The 12,427-nt window shown below is 35.0% G+C and overlaps 1 protein-coding gene across 3 annotated transcripts in view; it reads right to left on the bottom strand.

Annotated features, from left to right (window-relative positions):
* Nucleotides 1–12,427, bottom strand: part of NNT (nicotinamide nucleotide transhydrogenase) — a 108,449-nt gene that overhangs the window by 24,601 nt on the left and 71,421 nt on the right. For all 3 annotated transcript variants that reach the window (XM_056824590.1, XM_007487387.3, XM_001364074.5), the window contains exons 18-19: nt 10,636–10,795; nt 7,757–7,838 (exon numbers count right to left, since the gene is read on the bottom strand). In XM_056824590.1, coding sequence (XP_056680568.1) covers nt 7,757–7,838; nt 10,636–10,795 — 242 coding nt within the window. The remainder of the gene's footprint in view (nt 1–7,756; nt 7,839–10,635; nt 10,796–12,427) is intronic.

The raw sequence follows: 12,427 nt of genomic DNA, 5'->3' as shown, positions 1-12,427 counted from the left end.
CAGAAAACAAAGGAACCAAAAGATAAGTCTGTTCTACAGGCAGGTTTAAGAAATCATTTCCAGAAAGCCACTTTCCACCCCTGCTGGTCTATATGCATGCACTTAGGCACACTGTAGGCACTCAAAAAGAAACCTAATAATAATATATATTTAAGGAAGAACTGGGTCCTGTGATTGCATATATACATGTTCCAATGTAGCATTCTTCTAGCACCTGGCAGTTACTACTACACAATTCCATCATGAAGAAATTGGTTTGGATTTATGTCCAAAATCTGTAGTGACAAAAATCTCTTCCTAACTGAAGGATGGAATGAACTCCCTAAGGAGTAAAATTCCCCACCCTGGAAATCTTTAAGCAAAAGCTAGATTATCAATAGTCAATGATTTCATGAAGGAAATTCTTGGAAAAGTTATGAGTTATAATAGATTGTCTGTGAAATCCCTACCTGCTGGCATTCTGTGACAGAAGGCAATTTGCTAAGACTAAAAAAAAAAAGGAAATTTAATGACCTAACACTTTCTTCATTTTTAAATAATATATACTTAACCTAAAAACATTATATCAAGAAAAATATGAGGAGAAAACTTGGAATAAAAAATCTACATGGTATTATTAGTTAATAATTATTAAGATAAGTAGTTTACATTGGCACAATGCTTCAATGCTGACAAAATATTTTATATACATTATCTCATTTGATTAAAGTTCTAGGATACTACATTCTGACAGAGTGATTCAGTAGAATTTATAGACAGTGTGATCTATTTGATTATTTTAACTGTGTTGTGGCATGGCTCTTCAAATGCTATGGCTAGTAGGCGCCATAAAAAAAAATTATTATTGTAACCAAGACATACAAGAATTTGGACATGGACTGAGAAGTGGGATTTTATTTATTTCTATTTTGTGCTGTTTACATGAACTACATTGAAGAAAATAATGCTCAAATAAAGACAAAAATACTCAATACTAAAACATCTAAAAATAATCCAACTCCAGTAGTAAGAGGCATTCATTTCACCAATTTGAAGGCACTTCCAACAAGTAGATACAAGTAGAATTTTCAAGAAAAGGAAATCATTATTCAATTGTGGAGCTGCAGAAAATTTTATACATTATTTGTATCCAACTCCTTTGTTATAGATGAGGAAACTGAGGCCCAGAGCATTTCAGTGTCTTGTCCAAATTCACACAATATGTTAGTGGAAGGGCTTATTTTCATCAAATTATCTAAGCTTCAGTAAACTGGAAAACAGTAACAGAGCCACATTCCCACCAAGCAACTGCAGGTAGGGTCTCTCAGACTGATATGACTACTCAGTCTCATGGCACGAAGGGAACTCTTGGCCACTGTTCATGCCACCTTCATCTGCAATAAGCTATACCTATCTCCAACACAGAATGCAATACAGATGGACAATTGGTGCTGCTGTTGAACAAAACTGATCACAATTTCCTGGCAACTATAAATAATGGATTGGATGTGGATAGGAATAAAAATAAACATTTCCTATAGTTTCCAGTTCCTGATTTCTTTTGAAGGTCCACTGATTTGACATACCAAGTTAATGAGTAGGATTAGCCATGACTTCCCATGACTACCACAGAAGAAAGGATAGGTATGGGGGTGAATTTGAACTATTTTATAAAGGAATGTAGAAATCTCCTAAGGAAGGTCTCTAACAACTAAATTCTTTCCCAAGTCTACAAGCCCTGGTTGATCTTTTACCCAATTTTTACCAAAAATTTGTTTTGTAGACATGCTAAAATAAATGTCTATTCAATCTATGCTTCTTCTTTAATAATATCATGTTGGATCCCAATGATATTCTTAACCTCCTCAAATCAGAAAGTGCCAAACCACAAAGAACGACTTAATAAAAACATAACTCTCAAGGACAATGTGATGTGAGTTCCCCATAATCTGCTTGTGGTCCTGTGAAATACAGTCTGAGATCCTCCCTACTATACGGGGCCTACCCAACATCTCTTCAGGAGACCCACTACTTCCAGTACAAATGATAGACCTTACTTTATATGGCGCTCTTCATCTAGCATGCCATTACCCCAAAAGACACAGCATGTCTTTCTTTCTATTATGCACTGCTGGGTAACTGAAAGCTCCTAATCTTCACTCTTCGTTTAGACTAACACTCCAGTCCAAACAGCATCATAGGCTGGGCCTTTAGCCCAGTCATAAAGCCCTATATAAACTATAAGCTACAGCCTACCTTCAAGTACTACTCCAATGGAAACAACCCTAAGTTCTAAAAGGCAATTTAAAGAGAGTTCAAGCTCAAACAGATCCTACCAAGCCAGAAAGGCTTCAAAGCACAGAGGATCAATGATGGACAATAATTCTGTCCCCTAAACGCTATTTGAGATCATTAAGAGAGACTCCATCAGGGGCAGCTGAGTGGCTCAGTGGATGGAGAGCCAAGCCTAGAGACGGGAAAGTCCTAGGTTCAAATCTGGCCTCAGACACTTCCCAGCTGTGTGACCCTGGGCAAGTCACTTAACCCCTATGGCCTAGCCCTTACCACTCTTCTGCCTTGGAGCCAATACACAGTATTGATTCTAAGATGGAAGATGAGGGGGAGAGGGAGAATAAGAGAGGGAGAGAGGGACAGAGAGGGACGGGGGGGGGGGGGGAAGAGGGGGGGGGAAAGGGGGGGGGGAGAGAGAGAGAGAGAGAGAGAGAGACTCCATTGAAGTCAAGGAAGAAAGCAAGTATTTATGAAGCACCTGCTATGTGCCAGCATTATGACAGCCACTATGACTATACAAAGTCAAAGAAATAGTGTCTGTTCTCATGAAGACTATATATACTCTCAGGAGAGGCTACAAGTACCTATTCAAGTACACAAAATAAATATAAGATAGTTTAGAAAAGGATGGCACTAAGTCAGGAAAACCAAGAAAAGTCATAAAAGATAGTGGTTGTAAAAGAAGTTAAGAGATTCTCTGAGGCAGAAGTGAAGAAAGAGCATCCAGAAATAACGGTATAAAGAAGGGAGAGGGATTGGCCAGACTCTAGAGTATGGGAAGGAAACAAATTTTTAATGAGGCTAGAAGGTAGATTGAGGTAGATTGGGCATGAAGGGACTTTAAATATCAAGTGGAAGGGAAAAATCTATATTTTATCATTGAGACAGTAAGGAGCAAGAGAAGTTTACTGACTTAGGTAACAATATGGCTTGGGACCACTGTTCTAGAAAATCACTTTGGCAGCTTTGTGGAGAATGGATTCCTGTGGGGAGAGGCAAGGCAAAAAAACAAACACACAATTAAGATACTATTCTAATAATTCAGGTGACAACTAAAGAGAGAATGAACTAGCATGGTGACTGTGACTAGGGAGAAAAAAAGATGAATGTGAGATACTACAGAGAGAGAAATGGCAAGAGAAACACTAAATGGGTCACTACTTGGTAGTGGATATTTTTAGTGACAACTCATGAAGACTATCTAACCAAAGAATGAGGGACTCCAAAAGAGGTATTCTTACTAATCAAATCATAGATCCCTGAAATACAGAAACAAGCAAAAACTATAAATAACAATCGGCTCTTTTTTCAACAACTCAAAACTTCCAAAAGCTTGATCTCACTTGAATTCATTTCTAATACTTTACACTTTGAAAGTTAATTAGGTTGAAATTTCAAAACTTAGCCCCTTGCTGGTAGTTTTGGAAAAACCTGGGAAGATTTATATGAAGTGATACAAAGTGAAGTGAACAGAACCACCAGAACAACCTAAAGTATAAGAGTATTGTAAACGTTGAAAGACTTAAGTTCAGATATGAACTGAGACCCTTCCTAGCTGGGTGACTATTGGTAAATCACTTGCCTGGCTCTTATTGGTCCTTCTGCCTTGGAACTGATATTCACTATTGATTCTAAGACAGAAAATAAAGGTTAAAAAAAACGAAGACCAATGAAGAAGAATGCTCCATGACTCCTGATAGAAAAGTGATAAATATGCACAAGGAGACATTTATTTTTATATATGGCCTCTATGAGACTTTTGTTTTGCATGACTATGAGTACTTGTTATAAGGCAGAATAGGAAAGAGGGAAAATAAAAACCTATTGCCTAGAGAAATAATGTAATTTAAAATAAATGTCATTGAAATGTGCTCTTTAAGAGCTAAAAAATAATAATACTAACTGCTTCCACTAAACATCTTTTCATTGAGTATGGTCGATCTGGATCAACAAAAATGTACTAGAGGTTAATCTGTTAACAGCATAAAAGTAAAGTAGAAAATGTCCAGCGGTCCTGTAGCATAAGCATATTTCTTACCAAGCTCTACTGAAGTCTAAGCATAAGACAGGACACAAGGGCTTCTCAGTCAGCTGTGAGGTAATGCTATTCAGCTACCAAAGAAAATCTGAGCTCCTGAACTCTGCTGGCTTTCTAAAATAAGCTTTAGTCATAAAATGTCATGTGCCATATTATATAATCTCAACTCTTTGCTAGCATGTTATGGCTAGGGCCAAAGTAAAGGAAAATAGCAGTGTCTCTAAATCAATCATAAGCCATGAAGCAAGAAAGACTGTATGACAGATGCAATTTTTCTTGGCACAGCCTGGGCATAACTAATTGATGACAATCGTATGTCCATGCTGGCACACTTCCACAACGGATGTGTGCAAGTGTGTCACTACATCTGGATGCTGGGCATGCTGGGGTCCTGAGGCACAGCAGACCTCCTGAAACCAGAGGGCCCAGCAGCTGTACTCAATGAACACCGTGGGAGCTCCACAAAGTGATGAAAGGACCAAATTACCGCAAACTGTAAATACAGATTTATTTCATTAAAACACGAGGTAACTGCTGCAGTCATCTCTTGTTCAGACATCCTCCCCTTAAAAAAAAAATACCGATTCGTAGATATACATATGTATTCATAACTTCCTATAGATCATCTGAATCTCTTCCATTTGAGGATGGCCGATTAGGTAAAACATTTTTTAAAAATCATATCTTTGATGATTCCTTTCAATGGAAAACGCCCACACAGAAGCTATGAAGAAAAACCAAGTAAAAACATGATGATGCACTGTCACCACATTAGCCAGGAGAAGACCTTACGGAATTCAGCTGCAACATTTACATAAATCTGTTCCAGCCCATGCTGACAGCCCAAACATACTATAGCAAAAAAAAAAATATATACTACAATGCATATATGAAAAGCATCAAATCAGTTATTTCTTATTTCTTCTTTAATAGGTCTCAGAGGTGAAAATGAGCTACTGATTTTTCATGGCTGAAAAACAATAAAATAAAAAACTTTTTATTCTAGAAAACAAATGCTTTCAACCAAAGAATGTCCTAAAATGTGTATAAAATACCAAGAATCAAACTAATACTTGTCTTATTGTTATATAAATGGCATGCGGGAAAAACAAATCTAAAGTTAAGAAAACACAAAGTATCCCCACAGGAATAGTTTGGAATTTTTTTGTTTTTTGGTTTTTTCCCTAAACAACTGCTTTTCCCATACAATGCCAAAGAAATTCATTCAAAACAGTAATTGGTGTTATTTTCTCAAAATTTTCTGCTAATATTCCCCACTGTTCTGTGAACAAAATCCAAACTTCTATCAAGAATAAAGGCATTCTTCTCTCTTTTTCTATGTATTCTTAAATGACCATTTTCTCCACATGAACTCATTTCCTACCAAACCACTCTTCCCAGTCCCATTTGTTCTGCTGTTTTCTTCCACTCTCTCTCAAACTGGCTCAATATTTTCCTAACATTCTCTAACTTTAAATCCATTTAAAGATCAACAACAGATCACCTTCACTTGGGCTGGTAAATGAAAGAAAAAAAGAAATATGTTACATGAATAAACCCTCTTCCCTAGTACTGCAAGAAACTCTTTTTTGAAGTATGATTTTGCTTTAGTAGGATAACCAATTTTACCCCCACAACATTCAAACTCTATGAAAGAATTCAGTAATTAACCATGTGAACTAACTAAAGAATAACACTTCATTTTTAAGGGAAATAAATATGTCTCAACTGATCTTTTCCATTTCTAGGTTTCTCAACTTCTTAATAATTAGAAGAATCATTAAGCTGAAAAGATAAGCCTATGCGAAAAGCCTAGCATTATCTCTTATATAATAGAGTTCCTTTACTGAAAAGATCACTTCATATAAGAATATGGGAGTCAATTTACCATCTTTGTGTCTCTCCAGCATCCAAAAGTATGGCAGCTAATTATATTACAGAAATGATGGGCATTTTGGCATTCTAAAGTACTAGAAACTTCAATACAAAAGTGGGACTAGGTGAGAATGGCAAAAAAATGTTAGAAATACAAATTAGGATTAAAAATGAGATGTTTACATTTCTGATAGATTGCTTACAGATTGCAAGGAAACATCAGACCTATATATCATGAATTTCTTTAAAGAAAGCATTGGACACAGTAAATAGCAAATAATATCAGGAAAAAAAATTATACTAATTCTATTTTAACAGATAGGAAGTCAATTGTTACAGATTAGAAAGTCATTCCTGAATCAGGCATCAGACAACCAACTTGTTAAAGCAAAAACTGAAATTAATACAAAGCTAAAGAAGTAATTGAGAACATTTTCTTTTTTCTTTTTTTTTGCTCTGGACTTATGATTTCACTAGGATAGGGAATTCTTAATGAGGAAATTCTCTCTACCAATGCAATTCACCTGTAATTCAATAAATGTAGTAAGTTGCCTAAGACACTATTAGTGTCACATAAGCAAGACCTATGTCAGGGTCTTGAACCTAAGCTTTCATAAGTACAAGGCTAATACTATCTACTATGCCATTATGTTGCCTCTATAGATTAAGATGTGGCATGCAATTAAACCTCCAATTTGGCCTATTTAAATAAGTTATTGATTCCAAAATTTGGGAAGTAGATCAAGTAAAATATTGACTCCAATTATAATAATTATGTTCATTAATTTGCCTGTTGTAAATCGACTGATATAATGAAGAAAGCCAGAGAGCCTATTAACTGGTTTTAGCAATCATCTGATTTAGCTGACAAGTAGAGACGGTGTACCCATTTAATATAATCAATCTCTTCTGTAAAATCTTGCAGAAAAGAATGATAGAAGATAATGAGCAGTATTGTCTCCTAAAATAGCAAGAAACAGTGAAAAGAACAACTTGTTTAAAGAAACTCAGCAAGAGACCCAACTTAGTTAAGTCATCCTAGGAGCATTTAAGGATGAAAGTAGAAGAAGGGGATGAACAGATGAAAGACAGAAAAAAATATCTAAAAATATATTTATAATGAACTCTTTCACCATCATACTCAGTAGTTAGCATATCTGAACTAAAATCACAGTCCCAATATGTGCTTTTAAAAAAAAGCTGATCATCAAGGAGAACAAAAATGGGGAAAAGTAACAGGAATAGGCTATCTAAAAAGAGATCTATGTGAAGGCAGCACTATTCTGAGCAGAGAAAATAATTCTCAAGACAACCTAAAGGAGAAGATACCATATTATTGCTGAAGAGATACAACCAAGAGATCATCAATAAGTGCTTGCTCAAAGGCCTGTACTCCCTCCCATCAAATAAAATGTCTCCACCATATGTAATTGCCAGATTACAGGGAATAAAATAAGGAAGATTAGTTTGGCACCTTCTGCATAATACTATATGGATAGCTGGCCAGAACTAGAGGTATGGATGTTAAACCCAAAAATCCCTATTCACACTTGCTCTCATAAAATCACTTACCTGACCTTCTTGCCTTGTTCAGTGAGCATCTTTACCAAATCAGCTATAGGATATTGAGCTTTGGCTGCACAAAGACCATAGCCTGAAAGAAATATTTATCATAACATTTAAGAACATACAACAGTTGCTATTTGTTTTCATCTGTGATAATTTTAATTGCTACTATATTTTATGATAAGTCATTTTGCTTTCCTACCTAAAAATGTTTTAACTTGAACAAAGAATAATGAGGTCTACTTGGAGACAAAATTAAGTTTGTAGCTTGGTCTTTTTCACACTTGAACCTAAAAAAAGGGGTTATAAAATGGAACTGCAAAGGTAGAAACTAAGATTTTATTGTATTATTTTTACATGTTCAATACACATGAGTAATGACAACTATTAATAAAAACAAAAGGTAAAATAAATGAGAATAAATAAAAATAAAAATAAAACAAAAGGTTTCCAGTTTGAAAAAAAATTAAAAAGTTCCAATAATTAAACTTCAAATGGCTGTTAAGAGGATACTGAAAATACCATAAAACAAAGTTGTCTCAAAGTACTGTTATACATATCATAACACTGATATATAGAAGTGCTTACTGGAGAGCTGGAAGCCTCATCATAGAGTGGAAGGAATCCTAGGTCTCTGGAAGCTTTGGTAATTAAATGTAACCTCTAATAGAGGTTTGAAGCCAAAAAGACTTCAACCATAGGTATATGACATGAGACTGCCTATCTGTTATCCAAGAACCAGCCTTTCTAAGTTCTAAAACTGCTGATATATGGGAAGACAGCTAGATGACAAATTATTTTGATTCACTACATCAGTGGAGAAAGTACTCACACTGACTAAAACACGGTTCTTTCAGTCAGTGTTACAGAAGCAGAAAAGATTGAATGATACAAGAGTTCTTAGAAGGTTAGAACTGAGAAGAATCTTTAAGTGAACAGATTCAGTGATTCTCCTAAAAAATCAAACCTTTGGCAATAACCTTGCAAAAAAATCTGGTTCTTTTTAAAAATTATTATTAATTTAATCAAATAGCATATGGCTGATTTTTAAAAATTTTATAGTTTTGGAATAATTTTATTCTGAAACTAACAATATTATAAAAAACAGGATGTGATTGCTTACTATTTGTGAGTGTTTTATAACTGAGTAAGATATTATATGGGATGGCTTTGTAAAAAGTTTCAAAACAATTTTCATTTTCTCTTTTACTTACATGAGAATGCTTGTTGAATTGAACAATCTAGTATTTTTGGAAGCTTTTTATTCATCACATTTTCACTTAAGAAATTTGAGAGCTTTGTTTTTAAACTGGAATTTGTTCATTAATCCCTTTGTAAATTTGTCAGGATCATGGAACTATTTATTAAGATCTGCTAACATTACAAATACACTGTGTATCAGACTAGAAGTAAACCCAAAAAGGAAGTTTGTTACTATTATATGTTTCTTCTATACTTGGAATATGGTTCATCAATTTGGTTACTATAGGTTTTCTCATTGTCAATCTTGGGTATTAATACTTTAACCTTTTCATCTCTTCAAACTTTGGGTTTTATTCAAAAAATCTTAATTTTTTTGTCACAAAAAAGGGTTTTTAAAGTAAAAATTGATCAGCAACCATTATTTTACACACATTCATCCAAGATATCCAACAATTTGCTGATAATGCATCATTCATTATTGGGTAGTAAAATGATTCATTCTAGGCCAGTAAGAAACCAATTCCAATGGTTTTTCTACCAAATGAATGAGCATGTCTGAAACAGACAATAATCTACAAGTATTTATTGTATTTATTAAGCACCAACTGTGTGCCAAGCCACTATGCAAACTGCTGGGGAGTCAACTTTGAAAGGTGAAAGAATATCTTCTCTCAAAAATAAGCAGATGAGGTTGCAGAGTGTTTTTCCCCTACCATCAGAAGAAAGGAATAGGCATTAATTAAGCACCTGGCATGTGCTTTTTTACCTCATTTGATCTTCTTAGTATAATCTCTTGAAGCATTTTGTAGAATTTCAAGATTTCACAGAATACAGTCTTAGAAACAGTATTAAGTAAAGCTGCTGAAACATCAAGAGGTTAAATAACTAACCTATGGCGATGTGGCAGCTAATCATTAACACACAAGAGAAAATAATTCCTAGTTTTTTGTCTCATGTCCTTTCTATTGTACCCTATGATTGACACTCCTGATTCAAGGCAATTTTTAAAATTACAGTTTCTGTGGAATCACAAAAGTAACTCAGAACAAATCAATTTGTTTCCAGTGGTCAACTCACAGAGCTTCCTTGGAGTGAAAAGCAGGCTAAATGCTAGACTTGGAGTCAGAAAGAACTAATTTCAGATTTGAAGTTTCTAACACTATCTGTGTGATTGTGCGCGGGTCACTCACAATTCCCCTGATGGCACACAACAGGCACTTAGTAAAAGTTTATGGACAAACTGAATGAACTGAGCCTCAGAAACTCTCTAACTTTACTGTTACAGATAAACAGGAAAAAAATTATATATCTCTAAGATAAGAAATAAAGATTCCTTACAAATCCTATCATGCCTTTAAAAAAAACAATTCGGTAGATGCAAACAAAAAGCTGATGTTTGTCACTTAGAGATAGTTGGTTCAGGCTCAGAAAAATGATGGAATAAATAAAGGAAATCAAGGAGAACAAATAAGGCCAGGTTGCTCACTGGAAAACTAAAGGGGCATTTGAAGCAATCTCTATGCAACTCTTAAAACTTGGATGCCATTCAGGATGGCATTTTCATTTCTATTTTTTTTTCATTTTAATATTTTTTTAATTATCAAGAAAGAAAAATGAATCTTCCATTTTGAAGAACTCTTAAAAAGAAACCATCAACTATTTCCTTTTTTTTTTCTTTTTACCTGGAGTAATGATGATGCTATTGGCTTCTTTTATCAAGTCAATAGCATTATCCAGATTAATTTCAGTATGTGAGCCAGAAATTTCCATAGGTTTGCCACCAGCGGTTGAAGTAGTGCCATAGCCTCCAAGGATCACATTAGCCAGGGAACGATTCATAGCCTGGAATTCAAAACCATTGGACTTTCAGAACAGATGACAAATTAAACTGAACAAAACTGCTTACTCTGCTTTTAAAATTGCATTTCTTCAGAAGATAAAAGCCAGCTGTTTTAATCTACATTACTTTCACCTGTTAAGAGTATCACCTTTGTGTAGATATGCTTTTTCCATGCATGCTTCAATAAAAGATAAGATACCATCAGACAGCTTGATGAAAAATTTCCAGCTCAGACAACACCTATTAACTGTCTTAATCCTGATTAGGCATGGTCTGCTTAACCTACATATAGATTCTTCAGCAGCATGAAACAGTGATAGCAAGGAATCACAGGAAATTGAAATTTTACAAGGTGACTCCCTGTAAATCCTTCACCATGAACTGTGCCTAAGTGGAGGCAGAAGAACTGGGAGAAAATCAAACTGGCCAGAGCAGCTTCACTGGAGTAATGCTGCCCCCTGTCGTCAAGAGGATATGGAGTCCTCCTTTTTCTGACAAATCCCTTCCAACATGTGGAGTTTCTGGGCTCACAAACTTTTTACTTAAAAGCTGAGCATATTCATTACCCACTTTTCTGTGAAATTTATGCACATTTTCAATATAATACCTATTTTCAGACAGCAAAACAAATACCATGCAAAGGATCCAACATATAACAGAGAAATATGTATAAGTTTTTAAAAGACAGGATATGCATGGGATTTAAAATGCTCAGTTAAAGGCAAAGTATATGTGGTAAGGGGTTACTCATCCTGTGGGAAGGTACTGTGCATAATACCATAAATAAGTTGCTTATTTTGTAATTAATTCCAAAATTGTTCCCAACATATTTTCCTACTGACATGTTTGTGCTGCTTTACAACTGATTTAAGTTTCAGGATGTAAAAATAGCTCTTTCTCTAAGAAATCTGGTGGTTTATAATGCAAACTCTGCAATGGCAGAAAAGAGACAACTTTCTATCCAAAGACGAGGACATTTTACTTTGTTTAGTAAATCTTGATAGATAAGACCAAAGGGAGACAAAGGAAATATAACAGTAAGAAAGAAGATACAAGCCAAATTATTAAAAGCAGTCTGAGAATCTGCAATACAAATATCAAAGCGGATAGATGCATCATGGTTTGGTTGGGAAAAGAGATAGATTTGAAGCCAGAGGACATTAGGTTTAAATCTCAGAAACAACATTTAATATTGAGTGACCTTGGCAAAGTCACTTCAAATCGGTAGGCTTCAGTTTCCTTCTTTATAAAATACAGTATCAATAGCTTTTTAGGCCTCTTCCAGCTTTAAATCTATGACCTTAGAATATAGCCAGACGTGAATGCTTGGGGGATTTGGTGGTTATCTGTGATTTCATTGATTCAGAAAATGTAGAACCTCCCTCCAACAATACAAACTGACACTTTACCTGTAATTTATAGTCTAAGAGAGCTGCTTGACACCCTAAAGGTTACATTTAACCTGCCCATGGTCATATGGTAAGTGTGTGTCAAGAAGCACGGCTAAAGTTCTGATCTTCCAAGGTCCACCCATTGCCACCAGCCAAATGCATATCTCATAGGAGCCAAAGCTCTAGCAAATCGCTCTGAGATTATGACATTCCAAATAAAACTAAATACCTATAAAGGTATTC

Source organism: Monodelphis domestica, chromosome 3, assembly GCF_027887165.1.
Source record: "Monodelphis domestica isolate mMonDom1 chromosome 3, mMonDom1.pri, whole genome shotgun sequence".
In the NCBI taxonomy this organism is placed as follows: Eukaryota; Metazoa; Chordata; class Mammalia; order Didelphimorphia; family Didelphidae; genus Monodelphis; species Monodelphis domestica.
Note: the sequence above shows the minus strand (reverse complement) of the source record. Positions and strands in the feature narration are given on the sequence as shown.